The sequence below is a fragment of the Erpetoichthys calabaricus genome, chromosome 1, assembly GCF_900747795.2.
Source record: "Erpetoichthys calabaricus chromosome 1, fErpCal1.3, whole genome shotgun sequence".
NCBI classification, from domain to species: domain Eukaryota; kingdom Metazoa; phylum Chordata; class Cladistia; order Polypteriformes; family Polypteridae; genus Erpetoichthys; species Erpetoichthys calabaricus.
In genome coordinates, this window is record NC_041394.2 from 199,406,055 (window position 1) to 199,431,430 (window position 25,376).

General features: G+C 38.7%; 1 protein-coding gene across 1 annotated transcript in view; it reads right to left on the minus strand.

The window, feature by feature from the left end:
* The window catches only part of tmem117 (transmembrane protein 117), a 517,204-nt gene that overhangs the window by 162,037 nt on the left and 329,791 nt on the right, over nucleotides 1-25,376 (minus strand). The window contains 1 exon segment of the mRNA XM_028810700.2: nucleotides 8,702-8,799. Coding sequence (XP_028666533.2) covers nucleotides 8,702-8,799 — 98 coding nt within the window.

Genomic DNA, 25,376 nt, shown 5'->3' on the forward strand with positions numbered 1-25,376 from the left:
AAAGGAACTTTCAGGAATTTTCATATGTAGTTCTTTTGAGAACCAAAAATGGTTCTCCTATGGCATCACCCTGAGGAACCAGTTTGGACCTTCTAAAGTGTTTACATGAAACTATTATTGTGCCAAAACTCACACCCAGTGAGTGGAGCAGGTGGTACCAGTAAAGGAAGCTATGAAAAGAAGAGTAGCTTATCACTTAATTTTCCCAAATTGTCATATTAAGTAAAAAAAAAAAATAATGCTATTGTTTCTTTCACTTTTCACATAAAGTTTAATTTATCATTTACAAAATGTCATACCATACCATTTTCTAAGCCTGCCTAATCGTGAGCAGGGTCACAATGGGCTGGAACCTACCCAAGCACAGGGCACAAGACAGGGTGTCAGTCCATCTAGGGTGAGCACACACACACATCAGGGTACAGTCCACCTAACCTGCCATGGGTTGTGGGAGTAAACCCATACAGAGAACATGCAGTCTCCACGTATAAAGCACCCAGGACGTAAACTGTGGTCTCCTTACTGCGAGGCAGCAGTGCTATCATTGTGCCACCCATGTACAAAATAAAAATAAATAAATAAAGTTCTCCTTCAAAAAACTTGAAATACATAATACATAAATAATAAAGTACAACTTTAGAATGCTTTAAATAAATAATAAGCTTGTTCAGTATATTTGCAACAATATGTTGATACTTTGATCAGCATCAGAGGCCAGACAGACTACAAAACAACATAAACAAACTAAGGTAAAATGTTTCTTTTAAGCCACTGGTGTCAAACAAGCCACCTTGTCTTCTAAAAAATACCCAGTATGGAAAGATGTGAATTAATTAACTTTAATTTCAACTGCACACAATTGCAAATTTTAAGATATATCTTTTATTCAGTTGCTGTGTATGCACATAACCTTAACCTAAGCTGCCTACTCCTGAACAGGGTTGCAGGGGGTGCTGGAGCCTATCCCAGCTAGCACAGGGCACAAGGCAGGAGGAACAAACCCTGCATAGGGTGTCAGTGTACCACATAGAAAACAAACACACACACACACAGCTGGGCCAATTTAGTAATGCCAATCCACATAACTTGCATGTTTTTTGGAGGAAACTGGCACACCTGGAGGAAAACCACACAGACACTGGGAGAACATACAAACTCCTTGCAGGAAGGACCCAGGATGCAAACCCTGATTTCCTGACTGCAAGGCAGCAATGCTACCACCGTGCCACCCACATTAAAGTGTACTCAATATATTTTTATACTGTTAATGGCTTATCTCTGGGGTTATTGTGACTACAGTTTGGACAATAAATACAATTCATGATATTTATAAATATCATGATTCAGGGAAGCTTTAAAAAGCAGAAATAATACTTACACCACTAGAGTCTTGAATAATTGTTAAAGAGAAAGTGGGCCCCTGCTTGGTAAAACAGTTTGCGTTTTAAATTAATGTTAAACAGAGTATACTTTAAACTAATAGACAGTACATCCATTTTAGATATTACAATACCAGCAAAAACCATAAGAATATTAACTATTCAGAAAGAAATTGACATTAAAAAGAGCACAATCAACATAGAGAGATAACACTTGACAGTAATACTATATATGGATGAGTACACACAAAATCAGCCAATCTGTAAAGAAAAGACAAATATATGGCAAATACATTAATACAAAAGTGAAGTAGAGAAATAAAGTCAAAAGAAGATCAAACAAGAGCAATGATGGTAATGGAGCAAAAAAGTAGAGATGCCTTCTCTTCTACAGTTGCGCAATTAGGATACTTTGTAAATAGATTAAAAAATTCAGTCTATCTAGGAGTGTTTTCTTAATTTATTATCATATTCCTTATTTTTTTATCATTGCTTTGATATAAAACACAGCACCGGTGCAGACTACTGGCAGAAGTGTCATGATGTACACACGTGTACCACTTTGCACCTTTTTGTGTAATATTTTTGTAGGCTCCAAACTAAAAAAGATGGAATTTAACCTTTCTAAGAAGTTCACATTATCATTTTAATTGTAACATACAGATATAGCAAACACTCAGTAATATGATTCACTGGTTCCAGAATAAATGCACTTATGGACTCTCCTGAAAGCAGCGTGAAAAATTTTTGTGGCAGCACAGACTGAGATTGTTTTCACCGTACAGATTTCTATTTAGTTTCACATTCCCAATACAGTTTATTCATTATTGCAAAAATTATTTGGTTCCATGATTTGGGAGAATTTCTTTCAACAGTTCTCTACAGGGGCTTATTTTCAAAGAAATACCCCTTGCATTTAACCAGATGTCATTAAAATCTAATGTAAGGAAACCAGAGGGTGGCATTTTTATTGCTTCATGACCTTTTGTCCCTTGTTTCTTATTGCTGTGCAAACAATGCAGTGATCTTCAGCTAGTCTTTGTAATTGGTTTAATGTGCAATAAATTAATGCTTAGCAAATACATTTTCAATATAACTACAAGATAACTGTTAAAACAAAATATTCAAGTCAATCACTGTGCAAGAAAGTAAATCTTCTACCACACATTTTGTGTATTTATTCATCTTCATTCACTAGTAAGAAACCATATTATGGAAAAAAAAACTAAGAACTTTAGAACAAGGATATATGCTGCATTGTTAATGCAGACATTGCTGTAGCTAAGTAAAAACCTTTGGCTCCTGAATTCAAATGCCACCTGTGTGGAGTTAGCATAACCTTTCTTTTTTAACATGGATATTTTTAGAATACTCCAGTGCACCCCACAGTCCAAACACATGGTCAGCTGGAGAGGCTAACTTAAACTTACATCTACTGGCCGACCTCCAAAACTATAGGATAGCGCTTCCTCCTGAACTTCTCAAAAGTGGTAGGTGTCAAAGGGTCGCCCATTTATGAAGCTGTATGCTTTAAAAGAAATGAATATAATGTCAGTAGTGAACAGCATTTGCAATTCTGGCATAATCTGAAGAATTTCAGACTGAACCGATATCTAAACCCATTATGAATGTTGATATTATGTTTTGTTTCATGGTTGATTAAGAATGTAGGTTTGCAATGTGTTACGAATGTGTGCATTGGGACCACCTGGAAGGCTCAGGTAAACCAATCAATACCACTCCAAGGCAAGAGGGGGCGCTGTCACTAACCATATCTCCTGTTTCCTCAGTAGCTCCAACTAAACCCAGAGAGACACTGTTCCTACCCACAATGCACCTTCCCAGCGCAACTCTTTCTGAGTTTGGATGTATATAAACAGGTAACCTACACAGGCAAGTAGTCAAATTTTGAACCTGCTGGAAAAAGAGACAGAACTCTCGCTAATGATATTTATTGAAAATGCTACAACACTGTTTTCTTGTCTTTGTTTACATTTAAGCCAAAGTAGGTTTAATTGGGGCTATCTGGCATGATAGATAGATAGATAGATAGATAGATAGATAGATAGATAGATAGATAGATAGATAGATAGATAGATAGATAGATAGATAGATAGATAGATAGATAGAACTTTATTTGTCTCCAGGGGAACTGTGACTTTTACAGAAGCTCTTTAAATAAATAAATACATAAATGTATAAAAAGGTAAGTAAGTAAATAAATAAATAAATATACACACACACTTTGGTCTGAACATATTACCTAATTTTATTTTTTTAATATATTTTGTCTTTTTTCTCTTTCTTCATCCTGTAAAGCACTTTGAGCTAGATCAGTTGTATGAAAATGTGCTATATATATATATATATATATATATATATAGTCCTGCGGTGGGTTGGCACCCTGCCCAGGATTGTTTCCTGCCTTGTGCCCTGTGTTGGCTGGGATTGGCTCCAGCAGACCCCCGTGACCCTGTGTTCGGATTCAGCGGGTTGGAAAATGGATGGATGGATGGATATATATATATATATATATATATATATATATATGGTTGAAATAGTTTACTGTCAAATAAATGCAAAGAGTACGCGACACGTGTTTCGCCCTCGTTATGGGCTCATCAGGCGTACACACTCAACTGCACTCCCTCTCGGGAATCGAACCTCGGACGTCAGCACCAGAGGCGATGCCCCTAACGTTGTGCCACGGCGTGTGGTTCGTTTATTTGACAGCATGTAGATCGGGGTAATTACATTCATTGCATTCGTAGTCTGTGTCACAATCTGATTGTATGGGTGGTTACCTTCCAGGTAACGCTTGTGGTTGGCCAGCAATCTGCTAACATACGCCACGGTGCCCTCAGTTTGTGAGGAGCAGATCATAGAATGGTTGAAATAGTTTACTGTCAAATAAATGCAAAGAGTACGAGACACGTGTTTCGCCTTCGTTATGGGCTCATCAGGCGTACACACTCAACTGCACTCCCTCTTGGGAATCGAACCTCGGACGTCAGCACCAGAGGTGATGCCCCTAACGTTGCGCCACGGCGTGTGGTTCGTTTATTTGACAGCATGTAGATCGGGGTAATTACATTCATTGAGTGTGTACGCCTGATGAGCCCATAACGAGGGCGAAACACGTGTCGCGTACTCTTTGCATTTATTTGACAGTAAACTATTTCAACCATTCTATGATCTGCTCCTCACAAACTGAGGGCACCGTGGCGGATGTTAGCAGATTGCTGGCCAACCACAAGCGTTACCTGGAAGGTAACCACCCATACAATCAGATTGTGACACAGACTACGAATGCAATGAATATATATATATATATATATACAGTATATATATATAAATGTTGTTGTTATTTTTGTTGAACATACACTGGAATGACTATAAAGCAAGAATATTCAAAAGAAAGAAAAGTTCTGAATTGGTTGTCACGGTCCCAGTGAGGCATTATGCAGACATTTTGCTGTTGGTATAAAGGAGCCCCAGTTGAGTTTCTTGACACACTTCTGCTGCATAATTTGTTGGCTGAAAGTCCTCAGTGTTGGTGTGTCAATTAGACGGTGTGCAGTATTGTTGATAACGGCACTCAGTTTCGCTTTAATTCTCTACTTTGCTACTACACTCAGGTTGTCCAGAATGTGTCCCATAACTGATCTTAGCCTTTTAATTAGGTTGTTGATTCGGTGGGCCTCTCTGGAAGTAATGTTACCAGCCTAGCACACCACAGCTTAGAAAATTCCACAGGCCACTACAGAAGATGTGAAGGATGTCACTTCCCACATTAAATGAATGCAGTCTCCTTAGGAAAATGCCCTTTGTTATATAGTTCCTCTGTGTTCCAAGACCTTCATTCATGTGGACCACCAAGGTCTTGTAGGAGTGGACCACCTCTACAGCCACTCCTCATATAGTGACCAGACATACAGTAGAGACTCTTTGGTGTGGCAAAGGTCAATAACCAAACCCTTTCCCCCGTGTATTGTATGTTTTTCACAACTGCTTGTAAAGCATCTTTTCATTGTTGCTTCTGATTTTATCCAGGAAAGCACTGCATATGTGCTAAAGTTGTGATTCTTTTGGCAAATTATATTGATTAAGGGAGAAAAAGAAAACCTTTATAATATTTGTACATACCAGAAGTGATTGTACACTCTTAATTTCAGCTGTGCATCTTCATGACAATGTAAAAGGAAATGGTAATAACTTTCTTTGGTAGTAAGTGCATATGCCATCATATTTACTTCTGTAATTAATGTAAGAAGTGTGCTCATTTATGATTTCACAGAAAAGCAGAAAAACAAGTAAAAATACCGGAGACGTGCAGACATCTTTTATTTTAATCACCCCTCTACTACTTCCATGTATCCATTCTGTCCACTAGTTATCTAGTTCAAGGTTGTAGAGAATCAGTGCTTACCTTGGCAGAGATGAGAGAAAAGCCAGCTCCAGCCCTTGACAGAGCGCTCAAGGATAGGTCCACACTCAACCAAAAGGGGGGCAGAGAATATGAACATTCACGTCATATTTGGATCAATTATTATATATCAGCAAGAACTTGTATGCAAGTCTTCTTCAAAATTAATATGATCACTGTGAGCTTTATGTTACACCTTCATGATGTGAAGCGCTACATTTATACTGCTGAAATGCAACTCTACATGATGATCACACCACCTAATAGTAGAGTATTACCTGCTGAATCTTAACGTAGTTTTAGTAATTGAATACACATAAACAGATTCTTTTTGTATTTTGGATATTAGACAGTTTTTTTCACTTAAAATCGTATTATGTTGACCTTAAATTGTATTTTACATCGTTTATAGTTAATTAATCCTTAATTTTTGTTTTTATGTAGTGTTTTTTCAATTAAGCACAGTGCATCTCATTATTTTAAAAATTAAGTTATTGAAAGTACTAGAGCTGTTATAACCATGGCTTGTAGGAAAGCAAATGTAAAAAAATAAGCTTTGTTGAAAAATACTTTTTAAATGCACATTTTTAACTTAACAACTTAATTATAGTAATTTAGTAATATTCCCAAAAGTAACACAGAGGTAGGGCCATGGGAGCATATTTTCGGTTACCTATAAAAGCAACTGTTTTAAAATATACTGTAGGTGCAAATCCATTCAAGGCATTGGAATGGATTTTCTGATTAACTGAACATTTTTCCAACATTTCTTCAATTACCTTTTAACTGTGATTACACTTCAGTTAGTTTAAAGTAAACCTTACATTTTTGGTTACCTCACAAAGCACATTATAACAGTGATAATTATGAAAGCTATCCATCCATCTTTGTCTTTTCATTTTCTTAGCCATTTTTATTCAGTACAGGGATAAGTATAAACACAGTCAAAAGGACTGGACACAAGACAAGATGCAGCACCATCCCATCTCTGTCACAGATTACAAAACTCAATATATGCAAAGATAACTTATTACCTCTAACGTAAGTTCTCTCCATGCATAATTTAAGCATAAAATTATGATTAGCAGTAGAATGTGGCAAAAATACATTATTTTACGAAAAAAAAGCTTTTTAACAGATTCATCTTTCATTTGTGGCAAAAAACTGGAGCCTATCCTAGAATCAAAGGAGTAGAGACTGGAACAAAATCTGAATGGGACACCAGTTCATCTCAGACTATAAATGGTATTGTATGCAATACACTGATTGGGTGATTATGCAAAGAACTCAGATTGGCTACTGACATGCCGCGGGTCATGATTGCTTAAAACCATGTGGCAAGACTAAAACGGATTCCTTATCCCTTGTGGCCATCTTCAATTCTTAAATACAGAAAATTCACACATATTTCTCATAACAGTTAAAGATCTTCCTTTTCTTTATTGCTTTTGGAAAAGTACACTACAAACTGTTAAACTTGGTAAAATAATTTTCAGATTAAATTGGTCATCACAACACTTCTTCTAAAAATTGTAGATTATAAATATAAAACTATATACATATCTTGGAACTGGTCAGACTATGTGATTTCAGGGAATGTTTAAAGTTAATCCAAAGAAAACAGATCTGCATTGGGTTTGAAGGCTGGAAACACAAACATACAAGGATAATTGCTGCCTGTTTTTCACTTAATTATCCCATTAAGAGATTTATATGTTCTTATCTCTGTTTTCTCCCCTCCAGCCATATATGGAATGACTGAATATGAAATAATTTCCTTCATTGATTTTCAATAGCTAGTTTTGTAGTCTGGAAATGTGCATGTTATTAATCTCTCTATATATATAAAATCCAATGTCTGTCTGTCTGTATATCTGTCCGTTTTTCATGATAGAACTACTTAATGGATTTAGAATGGGTTTTTTTCTATAATTTGCTTGAACATTCCAGTTGATTTTGCGACTTTTCTCATTGCGCTATGTATCGCTTGCAGTACCGATTTATTTGCACGAATCCGAGAGACATGTAGCAAGCTGAGGGGAGGGGGGCAGGGACCTCCTCACTCACGCACCAGCCTTGGGGCATGTACATTACCTTTGCTTAGCTAGCGAACGAGAGAACTACTTATTGGATTTAAATCGGGTTTTTTCCTATAATTTTCTTGAATATTCCGGTTGATTTTGCAACTTCTCTCATCAAACTAAGAATCATAGTTCACTTGCTGGAGTGATATATTTGCACTAATCCGAGACAGAGGCTACGGGCTGAAGGGAAGAGGAAGCGTGATGTCAGGAGTAGGGAGCCGGGCGGGACCCTCCTCACTGTCCAGTTTCACTACTACATGGTTGGAGCCATGGGGGACAGCTAGTTTATTATAAAGATATAAATATTAAATGTGTCTAATATTGTGATAGCGAAAGGTCAAAATTAGAATGAATAACACTACAATATTTCTTGAGTGCTAAGAGTGAACTTACTACACTTAAGCCGCCAGCAAAGGGCTTATTTATGCATTTATTGCAGGTTACATATTTTGATTAACATGTTTGATAAAACTTATACAATTTTATCATTTTAACATTTACTGTATTTTTGCTTATAGATTATTTTGTTTGTATATTTGTAATTTGTAATGAGATATTCAATTTTATGTATATTTATGTATATGAAATGGTAAAAAAGGTTATTTCATAGACTGATAATGAATGAATTAGATTATAAACAGAGGTTTAAGAATGCCTTATTTAAATATTTTCATAGGAACAGGTCCATATTTAGATTTAAATTAAGCATTCTTATATCTAGTTGTTAAAGAGTTTATTATTATATTTCTTTCAGTGACTTCTATTAAAATTTATTTCCTAATAAAACAATCAGCATGCAAACTGACACTCACCAAAACAAGACAATCCGGTTGTTTCCTCGTTTCCAAAATGTTCTAACTGCTTTTCCCCATTCTGGATAATTCTGATGTTGAAGCATCATATCTGTAACCTGAACAACAGAAACGGATTTCTAAGAAATACATTCTATAATAATGGCAATCCCATCATTATTTATTATTATTATTAACCTTCATTTATAAGACTTTTCAAGAAGAGCAGAGTCACACAAATTAACACAAAGTTAATTGACACACCAAAGTCTTTGGTAAAGTACACAAAGTGCTACACTGCATTTAGTGCCAGGAGCAGTTGACAAGCAAGTGTATCGACAGAAGCAAGTACAGTATGATCAAATATTTGGGTCTAAAAATATATAATAGGTAGCCCAAGAAAAGCTAAATGATAGAATACTTAAGCAGCCATATGTTATTGGGTAAGCCACCTAAACACAAATAGACATGGAACAGTTTAAACACCCGTGGCTGTATTTATTGAGGGCTTCTGAATTACTCTTAGGAACTGCATTAAAAGTCTGAGGAGGATAAGAATTTGTCAGAGTAGACATGAAAAGTAATTACGAAGCATCCTACTCCCACTCCCAACGAGGAGTACGAGGCCACTTTTGAGAACGAATGATGTGACATTTTGCCAGAAATTGCCACTCATGATGACATTTTGTGGTTTTCTGATACTAACACTAAGGCTTCATCACAAAGATAATAATAATATTCAAATTAGTAGGAGAAGAAGAAGAAGGAAAGCATAATAAGGTAAGATATTGATCTAAGCTGCATGTAATTGTTGTCACTTTACAACATCAAGAACAGTACAAGCCTTTAATAGGTCAGTCCAAGACACACACAGAATGAGAGTAAAGCTTGATAACGGGCATGTTTCTCTAACAATGAATGTACTTTCAGAAGAATCACCTTCTTGCAGTTATGGCCGTGGTTAAAGCCTCATAAAGTAACAGTTACTACCACTAGCCACAGCTATTCTTGTGTTGTTTCTGAAGTTGCAATCACTCTTCCAGTGCTAATAATCATCTTGCAGAGTCACATGCTGTGCCTCTTTATGAGATCCACCTTTATCTTCTGCAAGGCTCTATTTATCCCATATTCCAGGAGTCTCTGCCTGACATCTTGAACCTACCCGGGCTTGTAAAGGGTAACATGAATATTTCAGGGGTTTGTGGAATGCAGAGTCCAGTGTACCTGTGTGATGTTTCACTGTCATACAGCCATCCAGTCAAACTTATCTTAATGGTTATAATTTTGGATATTACAATACAGTGTATATCTATGCCCTTCTGTGCATTGATACTGTGATATCACTTGAGATTCACATACTGTATGCATGCTCCTCCACACTTGGGACAATGATCTTTATGTGATCTTTAACATTACCTAATGTGGAGTCGTGAGGAAATGTATGAATCCACATATTACCTGATGCGTTGTAAGGGCAATCAGCGGTTAGAACAAAATTCTTTGTTGGTTGTGAAATACACAAATATTCGCTATTACAATACTACATTTTCCCTGTGGCCAAGAAATACAGATGCACAAGGAAAAGACATGTAGATGGACACATATCACATAACATACAACATTGTTTATGAATATTATTCCATCTATGTCAGATCAGAATCTTTTTACACAATCATTGTGGACCAGTGTTTCCAAAACATTCCACCTTTCCTGGGTTGTGTTTGCGTGATTACTGCTTGAATGCCATGTTCTTGCAGCTACTAGTGAGGTAGGACCGCTCATGAGTTCTCGAAAACCCTAGAGAAGTAAGGAGTACTAAATTAGGAACACAGATCAAATGTGTTTACTCCTACTCTTAAGAGTAGACCAAATTTGTGTCACTCTGAGATTTTTGAGCCACTTCCTAGAGAAAAGTGTAAAAGCTATATGATTTGTAGATTGTAAAAAGATAACTATTACTTGCAGGGTTTCAGTGTGTTTTTCTTATTTGGATCTGACATTGTCCTTTAAATTTGATCTTTTGTTTATTCTGGAATTTTGGAACATTGAACAATTACAGCAAGCATCACTGCTTTTGTAATGTTGATTTACTGTACTTTTAGCTTCAAGTGCGTAATCATAGAGTGAAGTCAGGTTCTTTTGATACTCACACTAATACATAAAGAAACAGGCAATTCATTAATTATTTATGAAGAGGTCTAAGGCATAAATAATATGCATAAAATAATAGCTGTACTCAATACTTTACTGTACATTTATTTCAGACTTCAACAAATATTAATAAAAATAACCACAAGGAAAACACTGCTGGCTAAACCAAATATTTAGTTCTGGAAGAATTCCAGAAAGAATGTTGGTAAATGCCAGCAAATAACTTGAAGCAAAGTTTTATATGAAAAGGATGATTTCAGTTTCATTATCATATGTCACAAGTGCACTGGAAAGGTTGTTCACCAGAGTTCTCATTAAAAATAAAAAAGTAATTATCATAATAACATGCAGAGCAACAACAACCCAGTAGATAGGCAAGAAACATTAGGACAATATACAATACAGTTAATAGCTGTCTGAACAAAGAGGCAAATGTTACCAGTGCAATTATTTGTTGAAAATGGATACTGCCTGAGGAAAAATGATAATGCCTACTAGATTAAAGGGGTAAGAATGGAAGCCGACTGGGATGCCTGGGACCCTTGACAATATTTGGAGATTTGGTATGACGAATTCTAATGTAAATTCCCCCAATACATGTCTGGACCACAGCAATGGTTTTCTGTGCTGTGGAAATGATGTTTATTGAGTTGCCTTGTAATTACGGATTGAAATTTTGGCATACAAAGCTATGATGCATCCATTATTTATATTCTCAAAAGTACTCTTCATCTTCTTTCTAAAATACTACTATGTTATGGGTCAGAAATATATTTGAAGTAATAACTGATGTTGCTACTTATCATTGAATAGAGGTAGAAATGAAAAATGTGTTTTTCACTGGTCTATTCTGATAGCATCTACATTTCCCTCATGACCATTTATGAACTAAGCATTCATAATACAGTATATAATATTAACAATACTATATAATATATATTCATCTAGGCTTTTGCTGCAAAGAATCACCTCACCAGCTAAATTTAACTCAGTCTGATTCTGAGTCATTTGATAACTGCTGGAAGTCTGTCCTCTTATGGAAATAAGTCCTCATTTCTGCAATGCCTGAATTTTTCACCTGGCTGACTTTCAGAATTTTTCAGAGAACAGACACAGCCATCCAGCCCCACTGCAGGACTGCAGGACAGCAGTTTTGCCAACAATGTCATTGACTTTTACTAAATGTAGCAGTTTGTGAGGGGAGTCAACTTGCTTGGAAGAATTACCAAGAAACCTTTTATGCTTTTAAGTTGTTTCAGATACTCTGCAATTATTCAATGAAATAAAGTCTGGCAAAAACTGTGTTTCTATGTTAGTGGTGGAACATAGAGCTGCAAAAACTAGATAATTTTTAATTATTTAATCAATCAATCTATCTCTAGCATTGAGCACAAGGTGGAAACCAGCCCTGAATAGGGCAGCAGCCCATCTTAATTCTCATACACACTGCGACTGTCAGCTACCCTAACACACATCTGTGGGAAGACATCTTCAGTAAACAGATGAAAATCCATGCAGAAATTGAGAGAACGTGCAAACTGCAAACAGAAAACAACTAGGCATAGGATTTGAACCCAGAACAATAGATCTACAAGAAAGCAGCACTATCCACTGCACCAATCTCTACTATATAAAATGCATAAATTCAGCATTAATTGCTCAGTATTTTTTGATTTACATGTAATAATAATATGAAAATAATGTTCACTATATATAATGTTATTATATAATAATAGTGAATGAAATGAAACTCTTAATTGAATGTTATTATCAAAGTTTGTTTTTTGGGAAGGTAAGTAATCACTTCAGAATACTGTTAATACAAGAGAATTTAAGTAACAGAAAAATATTAAAGTTATAGTTCCATTAAAGGTCAGTAAATACCTTCAGTTTGGTTGATGACCTACAGGATCAAAACAAATTTGAGAGCATGTTCTCAATGATTTTCTGTTGCTTGCTCTCCTAAATGATGATTTTGGCAGCTTTCTAAGATACCAATAAGGGCAAGGTAATGAATGTCATGAAAAACATTATTTGAAAGATTCTAAATCCACTCTTTTTAAGGTATTAACATATGAATGAGTTTGTTTAATGATGGTGTCCAATTTTCTACTTAAGTGACTAGAACAGATCTGCTGTGGATGTGATTGAGAAGCAGGCACTCAGAAATGATCTATAGATATTTCTAGTGCTTCCAGGAGTAGGTTTTCTATTTTGTTTCTTAAAATTTACCTTTGATCTTACATATTTTGTTTTTCTCTGTATCGTGGTGTGGCAGGCGGCCAGGGTTCATCCTCAGCCGGGACGCCCCTGCACTGTATCTTCAGGGGGAGCAGCCGCCCTGGACGGTGCAATACCTCCCCCTGGACGCTAGATGGCTGCCCCCCTGGGTTGGAGAGGTGCCTCGGGTTCCGGCAGGACTCCATGGGAGTTGGAGTTGGGTGCAGCCCTGTTGGGTCCCGCAGGCACCGCCAGGGGGTGCTGCAGCTGTGACTCCTGAGCCCCTGTGGGCAACGTATTCACCACACACGAAAGTGCAGCCGGAACACAGCAATCAAGCACCTGGAGCACTTCCGGGTGAACTATAAAAGGGGCCAGCAGCCACCACTCCAGAAGCCAGAATCGAGAGGAGGAGGAGGACGAAGTTGATAGGAAGGAGTGTTGGAGAAGAGAAAGAGTGTTTTGTTTGGTGTTGGTGCTGTGATTGGGACTGTGTATTGCCTGTGGGGTTCATGGGGAAGACGTGCCCCACAGGTGAGGAAAAATAAATAATTGTTTTATTTTACCCATGCTTCCATGTCAATCTGTGTCGGGTCGGGCGCTATATAGCACCTTATTCACAATGGCAATAAAAAATATTTTAAACTTGTGATTTACTTCTGTTCAGTTATGAACTAAAGTATATTTACCAATTTTATGATAAGGTTAAAAAACAAGATGGCTTATGATATTTATGATGTGTTAGCTGATGGGGCTTCAAAAAGGACACAAAATGAATGCACACATTAGATACTTTCAAAGCAAAAAAATTCAAAGAGCAAGTTAGCTTTTCTTCTCAAAAAAATTAAAAAAGAAAAAAAAATGGGATGTGAGCATCAGTAGGCTTTGCACCCTAGGAACCAAGTTACCTAAACTATTCTGTAACATTTAAGTAATTATTTACCACTCTGATGCTGATCTTTCTGAACATAAAATTGGTCATTAAATGAGAAGAATTCATAACTAATTGCAGAATTACAGTGTTTGGGGGTTCCTCTAAAGAGTGCCTCTTTCTCTTGCACAATTTGGCTCAAAAACTAATCAGCATATGGTCATCTCATAACAAGCTTAAATTTCGAGTTTGGTATTTTTCTATTCATCCTCAAGAAACTGTGACACACAGACACACACACAGAAAGACACATCGAGATATCCATGTTTTCGATATCAGGGGACCCTAAAACTTTGAGATCCATCGAAAACTGGAGATCGAAATTTTTGATGAAATCTAAAGTTTTTGCACCTTCCCCATAGGCGATATGTTATGTTGGGTAAGGGTGCAAAGCAATAAAGAAAAACATTGATTATGGAATACTTAAGATGATGTTTTAAATGGAGTAGGACACAGTTCTGTTTCAGTGATTGCTTCATTTGCTATATTTAAGGCAACATTTCATAGACATTTATAGAATACATAAGCAGTCTCTGTGGGCCCCTTCCTCTCGCTCGCAATAAACTTTTCATTCCAGTGGGCCGTGGGTAATCATTACCCTTTCCCCCCACTATGACCCATAGCTTTGTGCTTGGTGTTTTTGGTGTAGGCTTATCTTCAACAGCTCTGATGTGTGTAAAGAAAATTTGATATCTGAAAGAAGAAAATATGTTCTTCTTTTTATCTTTAATCATTAATACAACAGTGTGCTATAAAAATCAAGCACCATGCTGCAAAGTCAAAGTAAAATAACAGTGCTTTTGTTACTAATTAAAATATGTTGGATAATGTACAGTATAGTAAATCTACCTATCCATTTTCAAAAGACATTTTATCATGCACATGGACAGAAGAAACAGAAAAAAATAAGAGGAGTTGAATTATAGAAACACAGACCTTACAAATTATGTAAGATGTTATCTTTGCAACTCAGAGTGTGTGTGCCACAGATCTGCCTTCAGTATGTGAAAGTTACAGGCCGCCTACATATGAGGACACTTCTTGAGCCAATTGCTTAGCAACCTCAGTGGCTGTAGGTGTAAGGCTGGCTGATATCCTAGTTAGACTGATACAGCAGCCAAGTAGTGATGTAGCTAGATAAGACTGGTGGTGTACAATTAAAATATAGATATAAGTCTTTAAATCATTATAAACTAGTCTTTAATCCAGATCAGTCCTCAATTACTCATACTGGGTGTGAGTAGGACTCTTGCAATGTCTGTCACTTTGCAAGATCAAGCAGCAGTCAGATGCAGTTGGCTCATTAAACTTACTTTATACAAGACACTGTATATTTAGTTGGAAAATGCAGTGTGTTTAAAATACATACTGCATGTAATACATAAATCTATTATGTTAAAAAATGCAGTACACTAAACATTATGTCAAATTATTAATCATATTTTAGACAGCATATTTTAAATGGAGGACTATCACAAGGTCTTCCCATGGGTGCAGTGTGAGTTGGGTGGTGGCCGAAGGTGGGGACCTTGGCGATCCAATCCTCGGCTACAGAAGCTGGCTCTTGGGACGTGGAATGTCACCTTTCTGCAGGGGAAGGAGCCTGAGCTAGTGCGCGAGGTTGAGAGGTTCCGACTAGATATAGTCGGGCTCACCTCGACGCACAGCTTGAACTCTGGAACCAATCTCCTTGAGAGGGGCTGGACTCTCTACCACTCTGGAGTTGCCCCCGGTGAGAGGCGCAGAGCGGCTGTGGGTATACTTATTGCCCCCCAACTTGGAGCCTGTACATTGGGGTTTACCCCGGTGGACGAGAGGGTAGCCTCCCTCCGCCTTCAGGTGGGGGGATGGGTCCTAACTGTTGTTTGTGCGTATGCACCGAACAGCAGTTCAGAGTACCCACCCTTTTTGGAGTCCCTGGAGGGGGTGCTAGAGGGAATACCTTCTGGGGATTCCCTCGTACTGCTGGGAGACTTCAATGCTCACGTGGGCAATGACAGTGAGACCTGGAAGGGCGTGATTGGGAGGAATGGCCCCCCCGATCTGAACCCGAGTGGTGTTTTGTTATTGGACTTCTGTGCTCGTCACGGATTGTCCATAACGAACACCATGTTCAAGCATAGGGGTGTTCATATGTGCACTTGGCACCAGGACACCCTAGGCCTCAGTTCGATGATCGACTTTGTGGTCGTGTCGTCGGACTTGCGGCCACATGTCTTGGACACTCGGGTGAAGAGAGGGGCGGAGCTGTCAACTGATCACCACCAGGTCGTGAGTTGGCTTCGATGGTGAGGGAGGATGCTGGTCAGGCCTGGTAGGCCCAAACGTGTTGTAAGGGTCTGCTGGGAACGTCTGGCAGAGCCCCCTGTCAGAAGTAGCTTCAACTCCCACCTCCGGCAGAACTTCGACCACATCCCGAGGGAGGTGGGGGATATTGAGTCCGAATGGACCATGTTCCATGACTCTATTGTTGAGGCGGCTGACTGTAGCTGTGGCCGTAGGGTGGTCGGTGCCTGTCGTGGCGGCAATCCCCGAACCCGTTGGTGGACACCGGCGGTGAGGGATGCCGTCAAGCTAAAGAAGGAGTCCTACAGGACCCTTTTGTCCTGTGGGACTCTGGAGGCAGCTGATAGGTACCGGCAGGCCAAGTGGAATGCGGCTTTGGTGGTTGCTGAGGCAAAACCTCAGGCATGGGAGGAGTTTGGGGAGGCCATGGAGAATGACTTTCGGACGGCTTCGAGGAGATTCTGGTCCATCGTCCAGCGTCTCAGGAGGGGGAAGCAGTGCAGTGTCAACACTGTATATGGTGGGGATGGTGCACTGCTGACCTCGACTCGGGACGTTGTGGGTCAGTGGGGTGAGTACTTCGAAGACCTCCTCAATCCCACTAACATGCCTTCCAATGAGGAAGCAGAGCCTGGGGACTCGGAGGTGGGCTACTCCATCTCTGGGACTGAGGTCACCGAGGTGGTCAAAAAACTCCTTAGTGGCAGGGCCCCGGGGGTGGATGAGATACGTCCGGAGTTCCTCAAAGCTCTGGATGTTGTAGGGCTGTCTTGGTTGACACATCTCTGCAACATCGCATGGACATCAGGGACAGTGCCTCTGGATTGGCAGACTGGGGTGGTGGTCCCCCTCTTTAAGAAAGGGGACCGGAGGGTGTGTTCCAACTACAGAGGGATCACACTCCTCAGCCTCCCTGGAAAAGTCTATTCGGGGGTTCTGGAGAGGAAGGTCCGTCGCATAGTCGAGCCTCGGATTCAGGAGGAACAGTGTGGTTTTCGTCCTGGTCGTGGAACAGTGGACCAGCTCTACACCCTTAGCAGAGTCCTGGAGGGTGCATGGGAGTCCGCCAATCCAGTCTAAATGTGTTTTGTGGACTTGGAAAAGGCATTTGACCATGTACCTCGGGGAATCCTGTGGGGGGTACTCCGAAAGTATGGGGTACCGGCCCCCCTGATAAGGGCTGTTCAGTCCCTGTACGATCGGTGCCAGAGCTTGGTCCGCATTGCCGGCAGTAAGTCGAACCCGTTTCCAGTGAGAGTTGGACTCCACCAGGGCTGTCCTTTGTCACCAATTCTGTTCATAACTTTTATGGACAGAATTTCTAGGCACAGCCAGGGCGTTGAGGGGGTCCAGTTTGATGGACTCAGGATTGGGTCACTGCTTTTTGCAGATGATGTTGTCCTGTTTGCTTCCTCAGGCTGTGATCTTCAGCTCTCTCTGGATCGGTTCGCAGCTGAGTGTGAAGTGGCTGGGATGAGAATCAGCACCTCCAAATCCGAGACCATGGTGCGGTGCAGCATCCGCAGTAATGCGGGCTCTGCATCGGTCTGTCGTGGTGAAAAAGGAGCTGAGCCACAAGGCAAAGCTTTCAATTTACCAGTCGATCTATGTTCCTACCCTCGCCTATGGTCATGAGCTATGGGTAGTGACTGAAAGAACGAGATCGCGAATACAAGCGGCTGAAATGAGTTTCCTCCGTAGGGTGTCTGGGCTTTCCCTTAAAGATAGGGTGAGAAGCTCAGTCATCCGGGAGGGGCTCAGAGTAGAGCCACTGCTCCTCCGCATCGAGAGGAGTCAGATGAGGTGGCTCGGGCATCTGATCAGGATGCCTCCTGGACGCCTCCCTGGTGAGGTGTTCCGGGCACGTCTAACCGGGAGGAGGCCCAGGGGAAGACCCAGGACACGCTGGAGGGACTATGTCTCTCGGCTGGCCTGGGAAAGCCTTGGGATTACCCCGGAAGAGCTAGAAGAAGTGGCCGGGGAGAGGGAAGTCTGGGCATCTCTGCTCAAGTTGCTGCCCCCGCGACCCGACCTCGGATAAGCAGAAGAGAATGGATGGATGGATGGACTATCACAAGGTGCTTTATCCATCAAAACAACAAATCATATAACAAAGAGTGTCATTTTAATACACCATGCACGGAAACATGGTTAGTGCTTAGGGCTGCTTTCTCACAGTACGTGGGGTGGATATTTCATTTCTCAGCACAAACAGTGCCTGAGCAGAGTTGGCACATTTCTCTGGTGTCTGGGTGGTTTTTTCCTTGTTACTATAGTTTCCTCCCACTACTTAAAGGCATACTGTATCCATTAGATTAATTTGTAAATGTAAATTGGCCCCGGGTAAATTGTTTCTTACCTTGTGCCAGATGCTTTAAAGGTACTCCCTGGATCCCTTGAGTACAGGATGGAGTAAACAGGTTAAAAAAAAAAGAAAAGACAGACAGACAGACAGACAGACAGACAGACAGACAGACAGACAGACAGACAGACAGACAGACAGACAGATAGATAGATAGATAGATAGATAGATAGATAGATAGATAGATAGATAGATAGATAGATAGATAGATAGACTGCAGTGGGCTGGCGCCCTGCCCAGGGTTTGCTCCTGCCTTGAGCCCTGTGTTGGCTGGGATTGTCTTCAGCAGACCCCCATGAACCTGTGTTAGGATATAGCAGGTTGGATAATAGATAAATAGATATCTGTAGCTAAGGCATGTGGCATAGTTGTTAAGGCTTTGGACTTCAAACCCTGAGGTTTGACTCTGTGTGACCATGAGCAGGTCACTTCACCTTCCTGTGCTTCAATTGGGAAGACAAAAGTTACATAACTAATTTTAGCTTAAATGTTGTAAGCCACCTAGGATAAAGGCTTCATCCAAATAAGTAAATGTAAATGTAGGAGTGTGAATGAGTAGGTGTTTGGACATTCTATCTAGGTTTGGTTCCTGCCTTTTCTAGGACAGGCAAAGTTAAGAAAACAGATGGGCAAAGGTGTATTTACAATTATAATGAATTAATTATAATTAACAATTCTGTGGTTCACTTTGGAAGTGTTATTTATTTTATACAAAGTAAGACAAAGTTTGATTTCAAAATATCTCCTACCGGTAGTATTAAATTGCTTCAGTATTTTTATGTAAACATCAACATGAATCAACAAAAAGCAAACATGCCACAAAAAGAAATCCTCAGCTTTTGGCTAGGTTTATTACAAGAGAAGATATCAATCCTCATTCATACTTAATTAAAAAACAATTACTGTATAATATCAGTCATTGAAATATTTTGAAGTACAACACAGCAGACTTTTCACAAATTACTTTTTTTTTGCCAAATCTTCCAATTAACCAAGTCAGTGATTAAAGAATTACAGTAATTAAACAGTTTCAAACTTCAGCATGCACACTGGACAAGTCGACTAATTACTGTATTTTCTGATATTTTATTTTATTAGCAGCTCTGAGCACTACAAAAAATGAAGTGTTCTTTATACTTTACCCCTCAGAGATAAAAATAAAATAACCTAGAGTAGGTAACTTGATAAGGAACCTCTGCTGCCCAGATGTTTTTATCACCTTGTTCTTGTTATATATTTTGCTATCTGAAACCACAACCAATCAGTGAGAACATCCAAGAAGACTATTGTAATTGCAAATTTGTAGTGCCGCCAGGAAAGACATTCTCCATACACCTGCTATATGAGATCTGACAAGGTGGACAGGCAATAAGATGTATTGTCAATTCCTTATGCTGTAATTGATGATGATGGAAGAACTACAGGGTTTGGATTCCACACCCCAGTAGAAGCATTCCCACATATTCAAAAAATGTCCATCAAGTTAATCTAATTACTGCCGCCCATCTTAGAGTTGGAGAAGACTAAAGAAAGACTAATATACAGAGAGTATATCTCTGACCTTGTGCAATAGACTGAGCTTTATGGTGTTCATTTTAAGAATGTAGCCACAGATAGTATTTTAGTGCTATGTTTAGAACAGAAATATTAGTGTTCAAATGGTCCTGTAATTGGGAAGCAAATTTTGGTTTTAAAATTTTGCCAAGTAAGGAACGATTGGAATTAAGATGATAACTGTTAAAAACATTGGGATTACTACTGCCATTTTTGATCACTGGTGTGACAGCAGCAATTTTACAACAAACAGACACCTGATTAGAAGAATGGGAAATATCAATAACAGCAATGAAAAGAGGAACAGGGGGAGGTAAACAAGCTTTAACTAAGACAATGGGAAAAGGGTCCAGTTGGCATGTAAGGGAATTACCGTAGATTAATAGACCATCTCTGATATCAAAATATCATTAACTGGTGAGAAATCTGAAAAATAAGATGTGAGTGGTGAGGCAGTATACTCATTCAGGATGGAAGTGAAGGCAGTTGTGTAGTGGTGAGTGGTCGAGGAAAGAAATTAATTTTAGACTAGGAAAATTTTAAAAAAGAACAACAAACTTCTGAAAAAGCACTAAAAGGAGAATTACTATGAAAATGTAGAAGCTTATTAACTGTTGATAAAGAATCTTGGAATATTTCCTTTACCAGTACTAATGATAGCAGAATAATAAGAAGACCTGGCAGCTGATAGTGCATTTTTATATTTAAGATGATGTGCTTATGCATATCTCTAAAATCTGCAGTCAACCTTTCAATCCTGGGCTCCCAATGCCAGTCCTACTGCATAAGAGAAATGCCTCTCCTCCTCCCAAATGTAGCTCTATCAGCTCCCTCCCTCTCAAGCACTAGCCTGCTGCTTGCTTCACACTCCCGACCACTTGCCTCTACACCAGTGGTTCCCAAAGTTGACTGGGCTCCGACCCACCTAACAAAAACTGCCAAATTCGGGACCCATCTCTTAGCCGTCTTAAAAAGGGGGCATAAAATATTGGTAACGCTCAGATTCCCTAGTAGCGAGTCGCGGAACTACTTAATGGTGTCTTATTTGTTCGGGCTGTTTATTTTGTTTAAAGTATTTTTTTCATTTGACATTAATTTGTTATCATCACAGACAACATATATTGTACTTTAGCTCACAAACAGTCACTATGGAAATTTAAGCGTCACCAATATGAATGAAGGACTTTTCAAATAAGAAAAAAAACAACTTTAAGTTACAATTTTTTATTACTTAAATACCTACAAGGACTGTTATTTCAATGAGAAGGGTGTATTTGTTTCCTATTTTTTGTCATTACAGCTTTAGCATCAACTTCAATTTTAGTTACTTTTAATCGCAGTGAGTTTGATAGGTCCAATTTATTTCGGTATTTAGTTTTAATGCTGATCATAGCCGAAAATCCGGCCTCACATAGATATGAGGTACTGAAGGGGAGGAGGACTTTTATAGCTTCATCAAACAGGCAAGGATAGTTCCCAGCAACTGAGAGCCAGAATTTCGTTAACTGCTTGCGATTGAAACTATTTTTCAGTGACGTATCTTCTGATAAATCAATGAGTTCTTCACTTGCTTTTGTTGACATACTACTTGGTAGGCGGTCTTGAAATGGGTTACAAATCCAATTCAACGAGTCGAGCTTTTTCATCTCTTCCCCGAAATAGGCATCAAAGTTATTTTTTAACAATGATAAATGAGTGGAAATTGCAGACAGTATGTTCGTCTTTGGCTGCAGTTGGTTTTCTATAATAAAAGTTTCAAGAGTTTCAAAACAATCATACTTGCCATCCTCAATACAACTTTTCCACAACATAAGCTTTTTCATAAACGCTCGAATTCTATCGTGAACTGCAAAAATGTCTGATTCGTTTGAACCTTGCAAATACAAATTGAGTTCGTTTAATTTCGAAAAAATATCCGCCAAGTATGTGAGCTTGAGAATGAATTCTTTGTCCAGTAGAGATTCAATATATTCAGTTTTTCCTTCCAAGTAAATTGTAACTTCATTGCGTAATTCCACTAATCGTGTCAGTACTTTCCCCCTGGATAACCAACGTACCTCCGTATGCAGAAGAAGAGATGTATGAAGACTACCCATTTCTTCACACAGCTTTTGAAATAAACGTGCTTGTAAGGGTTTTGTTTTAATATAATTTACAATTTTCACAGCTGTATTTAGTACTGTTTTGAAATCAGTAGGTAATGCTTTTGAAACCAGTGCTTCTCTGTGAAGGCTACAGTGTGTCCACAAAGCACAGGGGCTTTGTTTAAGAATTCTTGTAACGACACTGCTATTTTTCCCTCACATAGCCCGCGCACCGTCAGTGCATATACCGAAACAGTTCTTCCACTGTAAACCTTTCTCTTTTATATAGGAATCAATTGCATTGAAAATTTCCTCGGCCGTTCCACGACTAATTGGCTTGCAGAACAAGATATCTTCATGCACGTCGTTTTGCCATATATAACGCACAAAAACAAGTAGCTGAGATAGGCCTTGCACGTCAGTAGACTCATCTAGTTGTAGCGTATAATATTTACTACAAACTACCCTCCGGATTAATTCGTCCTCTGCCCATTCAGCCATTTCGTCGATTCGTCGTGCAACAGTATTATTGGACAGTGGTATGCGCTCGATTTCCTTTACTTCTTTTTCCCCAAACATCGCTCCAACAGCATCTTTAATCGATGGTAACACTAAATCTTCGCCAATGGCATGAGGCTTTCCTGCTCTGGCGATCCTTAAGCTAATGAGGTACGAGGCATATACAGCATTTTCATTAATATTAATGAAATGTGAAACAATATTTTTTGAAGATTTCATATCCAACAATTTTCTTTGAAAAAAATCTACTGGCTTATTCGTAAAATGGGAATGCTTCGTTTCTATATGACGCGTCAACTTACTTGGGCGCATACTTTCGTTCGCTAATATTTTGTAGCAAATCACGCATTGAGGACGCGGATCAATCGTATCATGATTCCAAGTGAATCCTAGCTTTAGATATTCAGGGTCATATTTTCTTACAACTTTCCGTCGTTTCGATTCATGCGAACTCGTTGAGGGAGCTTGGAAGTCAGCCTCAGTGCCACTTTTGTCATTTATAAGAACATCTTCTGTCTTTTCATCACAATCAACCGGCGGCGGCGACGTAGTTTTTGCTATCCGTTTCAACCACTTTTCCATTATTATATTCAAACGTTAATAATTGTTTTTAAAAAGATTATAAGGGCGTACGCTAACGAACACAACACAACGCGATAAAGAATGTCACAAAAACAAAAGACGTCCGGCTGTTAGCCCGATCGGTCAGAATATAGTCTTATGTTTCAGGGCCCACTCAATATTCGCTGGAAATGCTGCTCTACACCATATTGCACGTGCTCCTTACAATGCTGCCTCTTCATTCACCTTCTGTAACCTCTATCTTCATCATCATCATATTCCTTTCAGTTTCGTTTTAACCCCTTGGCTCTCTGCACAGGCTCCCTTTGTTCATCTCCTAGAGATGCAGATGCTCAGGCACTGATCTTCCTCTGGAGTACTACTGAGAAAATTGACTGAACTTCACGTGTCTGCATGGGAAAGCATGATTGCTCAATTGCTCTCATCAACCTCCGGCAGCACTCTGCCACACTACAACACACATACACACCCCCTCCAAGCTTGAGCACACTTACATTTATTTTCTTAAAACTCACACTACCACTTGCATAGAAGGTCTACCCTTCATCTCACTTTAGCTGGAAGAATTAACACTGACTGTCAAGATGAATATCCTTCCTAAGCTTCTTTTTCTATTTCAAAACATTCCAATATACATACATCAATAAATAATTTTTTAAGAAGTTAGATTCAACCATAACCTCATTTATTTAGAATTCAAAACATCTACGTATCCAAAGGGTAATCCTATAAAGACCTAAGGCAGAAGGTGGCATGGCTCTACCTAACTTTCAGTTTTATTACTGGGTGGCAAATATACAAGATATTCCTTGCTTTGTACCCCAATCAGTACAATTTATCACCAATATACTAACAACCCAATTGTGCTTCATTCACTTGGAATATAGAACCATTGTAAGAAGTACTTCAAGACAGAGAAGCTTTTATCTGTGGCACCTCTGCACGATAACCACCTTTTACCACCCTCTCAAACGTACGCAGTTTTTAATGTCTAGAAAACATTTGGGATTAAATCATTTAGAGACCTGTACATAGACAACATATTCGTATCAGAGGAAGCTGATCCAATGGAGCTCACCAGATCAAGTGTGTGAACTTTACAGTGAACAGGGAAAGTAATATGCTGAGTAATAGCATGGCATTCTAAAACAGCAGCAAAAGAACACCCTGGAGAGACAATGTGAATATGATGACAGTTTGTAATTAAAACAGTTACAATGCACATGCTTAGTAGCCACGGCATTTAACTAAACATAAATCACTGATAAACAATTACAACATTTGTATTATACCCAAACATGAAAATATAGAAAGATTATAGTGTTGGAATTCTATTTTACATTATATGAGAAAAACTAATAAGTGTATAAACAATTTTAGAGAAAATGGGCACTACAGTATTGTCATATTACATAGATTATTTTTACAAACATTCAATGTTTTCATAATGAATCACTGTGAGTCTAAGACAATGCAGCAATTATTCATAAAGTATTCTTACACAATGAAACAATTGACTGTATCTATTGGCACTGAATGACTTCTTAATATGTAAATATACGATATATGCATTTAATTGTTTAAAAACACTTTTAACATTTAACTGTGCAACAGTTTTCTAACTCTTAAAATGCACTCAATGTATTTTTGCAGGAATTTTTTTTAAGTGAATTAACAAGACAATTTTAATACCCAATGCTCTATAAAGACTATTTTAGATTATGCAGATTACCATATATTTTATGTTAAAATATACACATTAAAAGAGTAAATAAAACTAGTGTAAGAGGCACAGACTTTACATGTAGTACACCTAAACTATTACATTATTACTATCCTGCATCAAGATGAAGTTATGTATCTTTTGTTTTATTGATGTTTCTGTTTGTTTTGAGTTATTATTTTTCAGTTTCTTATGTTATTTTTATTTGTTATATGTGATTACAGTATTGATGTACTGTCACTTTAAATGTAGTTATGTTCCATGTTGCTTATAGGGGGAACCTG